Source organism: Magnolia sinica, chromosome 5 (genome assembly GCF_029962835.1).
Source record: "Magnolia sinica isolate HGM2019 chromosome 5, MsV1, whole genome shotgun sequence".
Lineage (NCBI taxonomy): Eukaryota > Viridiplantae > Streptophyta > Magnoliopsida > Magnoliales > Magnoliaceae > Magnolia > Magnolia sinica.
Genome location: NC_080577.1, coordinates 75,395,301 through 75,402,493, shown reverse-complemented (window position 1 = coordinate 75,402,493; position 7,193 = coordinate 75,395,301). Strand labels below are relative to the sequence as shown.

Here is a 7,193-nt window from a genome sequence, read left to right as displayed (position 1 = left end):
GAGCCCCACACTTTCTCGATGTTACTGCCATTTAGAGGTAAAACAAACCAAATTGCGCCATTTCTAACTCCTGAAATGAACCTTCCTGTAATCTTGGTTCCTCAGGACATTCATTGGTAAAATTAGAGTTACCGAGTAAATTTCACAGTGATCATCCGAAGAAAGTAAGAGAAACTAACCTGACAATTTCGAGCTTATTTAGGCTGTTGTTGCAGATGCTCACAGGATAATTCGTCCCCTCATTTTGTGATGACAGAAGGTATGTGTTGGATTTTATACCAATCATCTCCATCGCTCTCCCGAAGCTTGAGTAAGAATCGCCGGGGCATATTGACCAGCTCCAATTCTCTGAGGCTACTCACATGGCGCAATCCTTCTGGAAGCATCTTCAACTGTCCACAACTATTAATCTCTAACCGTTTTAGGCTCGTGACCGCTCCTTCCTCCACTTTCCACTCCTGCAGTTCACCCAAGCCCTTGAGTTCCAAGCTTTCGAGTAGGAGAAACCCTCCCATGGAGCAAACCATTTCCTTCCCCACGAATGAATCGATACGCAACCTAAGAATCCGAAGGCTTCTTAGCTTCTCCAGCGTTGGAAACGGATCTTGCCTCAATTCGCAAAGCCTCAGAGACAACTTTGTGAGGTTTGGTGGGAGTTCACATAAGTCTGGAAGCCTTGCAATTCTTCCATCCAAATGCAAGTTATAAAGATGAATGTGAGACGATAATGGTACCAATGACCCGATTCGGCCTCCTTGCCACTCCTTCACCCGCAGTGACTGGAGATGTTCCAATCCCCTAATAGAGTCCAAGAAACCAGGCTGACTGAAATCGCCGAATATTCCCAGCTTTGTAAGATTAACTAACTTGCCCAAACTATCCTTTGCCCAACTGCTGACTCTGAGCTTTGATAGAGTTTGGAGGCTGCTCATGCATTCGAGTCTTGGATGCCCGGCAAACTTAGACAAATAACCCATATGTAGATGTCTCAATTGTTTCATCTTTTCTATTGTAATTGGTAAGATGAGGATTTTTAGACCTCTTAGATCCAAGGTTTGCAGATTGAAGAGGCCGCCTATGGATGAAGGAATTTCGTTTAAGTGGTTCCCCCTGAGCCCCAGGTATCTCAAATTGATTAGCTTTCCTATTTCATCATGTAAGGATAATACTAGAGCACCTTGGAGATCCATCACCCTAAGCAGTTTAAACCTGCCTAGATTTCCAAGTCCAAGATCTTCCTTCTCTGGTGTGAAGCACAATATCGAACGGATGCGTGGAATGGTGTGACTTTCAGAAACACATTCTTGAATCCCATGGTGAATGGCAATTCGGCGCGCTTTAAATGAAGACTGTAAATTAATCGAATCACGGACATGAAGAAATTTGTCTTCCCTCGCTTCTGAAATGGAAAGATCTCGTAGAAGATCGTGGATGCGGCAGGTTTTGATTCCACCGCGGGAGTTCCTCCCTACTGCTTGAATCAAGCTTCTATGGATCAACTCCTGTAAGTAATCTTCTGCAACTTCTTCCATTGTTTCCTCTCCTCTCTGTTGTATGAAACCCTCCGCAATCCATAACCGGATCAAAACCATTGCAGAAATCTCAGAGTCTTCTAGGAAAACACCAAAGTAGAGAAAGCATGATTTCAGGTAATAAGGTAAATCATTGTAACTCAGTGCTAGAATTCTTGAAATCTGATTTTCGCCTTCTCTCAATTGCCAGCTAACACTTTTAAGTACTTTTGCCCATTCATTTGGCAACTTCTCTTTTCTTGATAAGAGGCCTCCCAAGACAACAATAGTGATTGGTAAACCGCCGCATTTTGACACAATTGATTTTCCCACCTCTTCCAAATCCGACGGGCAGTTGTGACCAACATTTCTTGGGAATGCCTTCTTACATAGCAGTTCCCAACACTCTTCTTGTCTTAAGAACTGGAGTTCGTGGGGAATACTCTCTGCATCTGCATGCAACGCCACAGCCTTGTTGCGGGGCAAGGCAGCTTCCAGACCTTCCCAAGCATCTGTGCTCCATATATCATCAATCACCAAAAGATATTTCCTGTTTCTCAGGTACCCGAATAGCTTATTTCGTAAAGCTTCTTCACTTGTTGTGTCAATCTCCTCTCTTGTGAGCACCTTAAAGGATTTTATAAGTTCACGAAGAAGTTCTCTCACTCTGTATTTTTCAGATACATAAACCCAACCATGAAAATTAAAATGCCTTTTAACATAACTGTTGTTGTAGACTTTCTTAGCAAGAGTGGTTTTACCTATCCCTCCCATACCGACAATTGAAATAATCGATCGCCGAGCCTCTCCACCGATCAGCCGCCTCACGAGTGTTATAGCATCATCTTTGAAGCCCACCACATCCGCTTCTTCGACGATGGGAGCCCTTTTCTCCCTCAACGATGGACCTTCATGCCAAGAACTTGAAGATGCTCCCACTTGTTGTACGCCTTCAATGCCATACTTGGATTTGTTTGCGGAAATCCTATCTACCGTTGTGTTGATCTCCTCAATCTTCTTTCTTAATTCATGCCGAAGTTTTACTAGCTTGGGGGAAGCTATATATTTTCTCCAGCCATGTTGTTGCTGGTGGTGGCGCTCGACCTTGAGGATGAATGTATCGATTACGTCATCGGCATCATAAGCAACATCTCTTATTTGGTCCACCCAGATTTTCACTCTCGCATTTTCTTTGCGTTTCTCATCAGCTTCTTTAAGGAAGGAACGCATCCATTCGAGTTTGCTCTGAAGCAACTTGACTTGCTCATCGACTCCAATGAGAAAATTGGCTTCTTTTTCGAGTAGCTCACTCAATTTCATTAGGAAAATCGTCACAATGCTTTCAGCCATTTCTGCTATGTATCTTTTGCCTTTCCCCTCTCCCTTCCAAATTTGCACTATAAAGTTGGTCTTTCCATTATTAACATGACAATGACCGGTCTCGTCTCTTGCATTCTCATTATTACGGGAATTAGACCGTACTGGCCTCGTTGTATCGTCAAGTTCTCTCCTTTTTCCCATCACTTCGTATCCTCAGTCGAGTTTACTCTCCGAGCCGCTCTTCGTGGGCTAAAAAGCTCATTAATATTGTAATATTTTTTAGCTTGGTTAAGTATATTGGTGATGGTAGTTGGGAAGTTCTTACCAATAGAGAATATGAACTTTCCTTATTTGAAGCCAGCTACCATGGTGATCAAAGCTATCTAGTCGAAATAATCGTCGACCTGGACAGCTTCAGTGTTGAAACAGACGAGGTAGTCCCTTAACAGCTCATCCTCCCTCTGTGTGATCATGAGAAGATGAGCTGATGGCTTTCTTCTTTCTATCCCACCAATGAACTATGTGAGGAAGTCTTTACTAAGCTATGAGAATGAACTGATGGACCTCGACTTCAGCTGCCTGAACTACCGCCAAGCAGATCCTGCAATGTCAGGGAGAATGCTCGGCATATTACAGGGCCCGAGGCGCCATGAAACTCCATCCAAGCTTTGAAGGACTCGAGCAGCTCGGCCGGATCGGTGGTTCCAGAGTAGGGAGTCATCCGCAGCATCTGGAATCTAGGTGGAAGCGGAGATGCCATAATTTTGTCGATGAATAATAGTTTAATTTCTTCTAACATGGCCTCTATTGAGGTCAGCACTCGAGCACAGTAGGCTTCTCTTATGGCACTGATCTGCCATCGAATTTTCCTGAGCTCTGCCTCCCAAGGGCCCTCATTCTCAACCATTACTTTGGGGGCTTTTTCACAGCTCTTCCTCTTTAGCACGGGGCGCAGGTTGGAGTCTGCGACCATGGCTGCTCCCGAAGTGTGGGAAAGAGCCTGGGTTGGCAGCTCGGGAGGTTACTTATTTCTCTACAAGTTGATTAGTGCTTGAGGTGGTGTGGTGGATGCACCCTCCTTTGCATTGCGACCAAGGGGTAGATTTTGTCTCTTGAGGAATTGCATGAGTCAATCCATGTTTTTATTTAAGGCTTCAACTCAGTTTTTCAAGGAGACTAATTGATCGCCCCGGGTACGAGATCGAGGAGCCAGCGTTGGGGGAGTAGAGTAGAGTCGGCCCGCTGCTAGTTGTTGAGGGTCAAATATTGCATATTATCCCCCATTTATATCTTGGTTTTATGAACATGATAATGCTTAATGTTCTATTTTACTCATGTTTGTGTTGCAAGGTGAATTTAAGAGCTTGGATTGAAATGGGTGCTAAAAGGATGAATTTGATGCTCAAGAATCACCAAGGCAAGGGATGGATCTTAGGAGACCAAGATTGAAGAGTTCATATACCAAAGATCTAAGAAAACCAAGTGAGGAATGAAGAGAATTAAAGATTTGAAGTAAAGAAGAGGAATCCTGAAATCATCCTAAAAAAGCATATTCTGAAATTCTGGGTCATTCTGTGAAGTTGCACAGAGTGAGGTCTATTTTAGAAAACTGCACAGAGTGAAGTCTATTTTAGCAAACTGTGTAAATTTGAGGTGGTTTCTAGAGTTTTTCAACTAGGTGCGAAAGTTAGAGTTCCACAACTATAAATAGGACTCCCTAGGATGTTCCTATGCATCTTTTAGGGTTTAAGGAGTGGAGCAAAAGGGTGGAGAAGCCGTCACCAAGAGTTTTTCTTCTTCTTTCTTAGTTGTTTTCATATTTTTCTTAAGAGACTTTGGTCCAATCATGTCTATAGTTAGCTAAACCTTTTAGCTAGGGCTAAGAGGTGAAGCTTGTAACGTGATGAGATGTTTCTCTTGCTTTGATTCATGTTTATGTTGAATCTTCTTTGATTCTAGTTTGATATTTAAGGAATACTTTGAGTTTTTAATGGTTTATTGTGACTCAAATTACAGTAGATCTGCAATAGCTTTGAGTATCTTTTTGTAACGTCCCGGAAAAATAAGTACAAAGACCCGAGTACAACCTCAGGCAGAACAACCCAAGGACCGCATCCTATCGTATAATTTAAGTGAGATTTAGTTAACTACTAAATAATCAGTGGATTAAGCTTGGGCCATCATTTTCACAAATGGGGAGGCCTGAAACCATGAGTACCGCTGACTCAATGCCACCTGAAGACCTAGGAGAAATCCCAAGGGCTTGTCGTTCTCGGGAGTATGTTGAAACTCGGTAACGGACCTAAACCGAAAGATATCCGTCCTGCTGGGCTTGATAACCATCACGGGAATCAAGCCCAAATAGTGTCTAGAAACGCCAAACTTGAGCCATGAGTGAAGTGCGTGAGAAACGCGAATATCTTTAGAAAATGAACTAAAACTTAAGTGAATTTGGCCGTTCGCTCTTACGCAAAGTTGAAGAATTCAGACCGTTAGTTTGTGACTAAACTTCACCCATGGGGGAAGAAAATTTTCCTGCACCTAACCGTATAACCGTGGCCCCGATTGAACACGTACGACCGTTGATATGAGATAGGCTCTCCATAGTCGATCGGCTAATTCGATCGCACCGAAATCATGTCCTACCATGGATCCATTGTCAGGGAGCATACCCTATGACATAGATGAGTTGTGGGCCTTCTTATGAGGCCCCTTCATCAGAAACGGCCACCCACGAGGTATAAACAATGTATAAGGTGGCCCTGGGGCCATTTACATCACATCTGGGGCTACAAATAGCTTCCCACACACACCCTCTCTCACAAATACGAATTTCAAACCCTAGATAGAGAGAGATGAGAGAAAAGAGAAAATAGAAAAGAGGAAGTGTAGGAGATCGCTTCAACTGTGGGAAATCTTCTCCCACACACCCACGTGCCTAATCACCACCTCTTTTACGCTGCCAAACTTCCTTCGGCTACAATTTCAGATAAGAAATACTAACCCTAATATCGATGTAAAGCTCCAGGATAGTTGTTCATCAACCCAGCTAACCAGTTTCATCATTTAGGTGCCTGACGTTTCATTTTTAGAAACATAGAATTTGGACTGAGTCCAAGTCGAGCAACCAACGAAAGGTACGGACTATAAACGCTTAGGTTACAGTTTATCAATGCTTTCATGTCAGCCAATGATTTATATTTGCCTTGATTGCTACCGCATTGTCTTAGATATGTCGATTTCAGTATGAAATACACCTATGAACTGTAATATGTAAATGATGCAATCTATGTGTTTGTTGGAATGTTTAAATGAACGATTGAAAATGATTTGTTGTTGCCATGATTTCTAATCTAGGATTCATTATTGTTATATGCATATGGATTTCTCTGCGTAACGAATTGATAAAACATGTGTTATAACTAATGTAGTCTTTGTGTTGCCTATGTGTTTGATAAATCGTCTAAATGAGAAATCGTTGATGAATTATATTTATTATGAGTGTTAAGGCAGGATTCTTCATTGTTTTATGCGTATGTATGTTTTCATCTATGAAATTAATTACTAAATGCATGTTGCATTAGCATGGTTTATGTGTTTGATGAAATGCCCAAGTGAGAAATCCACATGGATTATTTGTTGAATGCTGAGATGAACATCACGCGTGTTTGTTAGCTGTATTTGAGTAGGATTAAGGCTACCAATGTAGCCCAGGCAATCGGTAAAAGTCCTTGTTTAGGTGGCTGAATTAGTCTCGCCACCTTGGGTAAACTCGATGAATCCGAGTCGCACGACGATTGTCGACAGTGGATAGGCTATGAGGGGTGCTTACACGCTCCATGTCAATTAAGTTAGTGTACGCCCGTACCAATCAAGCTTGCCTAATGAACCGATTGACCTACTGTGTGTTTACCATGTATGGACGAGACTGCTTGAATCTAAGGTACCCCTCACCAATGTAAAGATCCACGTTAACCATGGTACCACTATCCACTAAGACTCATGAGCCGGGCATGGTGGTATGTGACACCGTGTCCTAGCTGTCGGCTTACGCTGGGGTGACGAGCCTCCCCGTAGTGACCAATGAGCATAACTTCTTCTCGTGAGCCGGGCATGATGGTATGGGACACTGTGTTCGTGCTGTCGACCTATACTGGGGTGACGAGCCTCCCCGTAGTAACGCGAGCACAACTTCTTGCAATTTGCCTATTGTATGTGTTTGACTAGGAGTGACGAACCTACAACTTGCCTATCGCATGTGTTCAAATAGAAGTGACGAACCTAGATGGATCCAGAACATAGGAGTAGGACCACTGCGGTTGTCCAATGCCAAATGTTCGATTTGGGTCAATGATATAAAAG

The 7,193-nt window shown here is 42.9% G+C and overlaps 1 protein-coding gene across 1 annotated transcript; it reads right to left on the bottom strand.

Annotated features, from left to right (window-relative positions):
• Positions 1-239: 239 nt before the first annotated feature.
• Positions 240-3,032, bottom strand: LOC131247070 (putative disease resistance protein At1g50180). The gene has a single exon (XM_058247514.1). The coding sequence runs from the start codon at positions 3,030-3,032 to the stop codon at positions 240-242; it is 2,793 nt and encodes a 930-aa protein (XP_058103497.1).
• Positions 3,033-7,193: the final 4,161 nt, after the last annotated feature.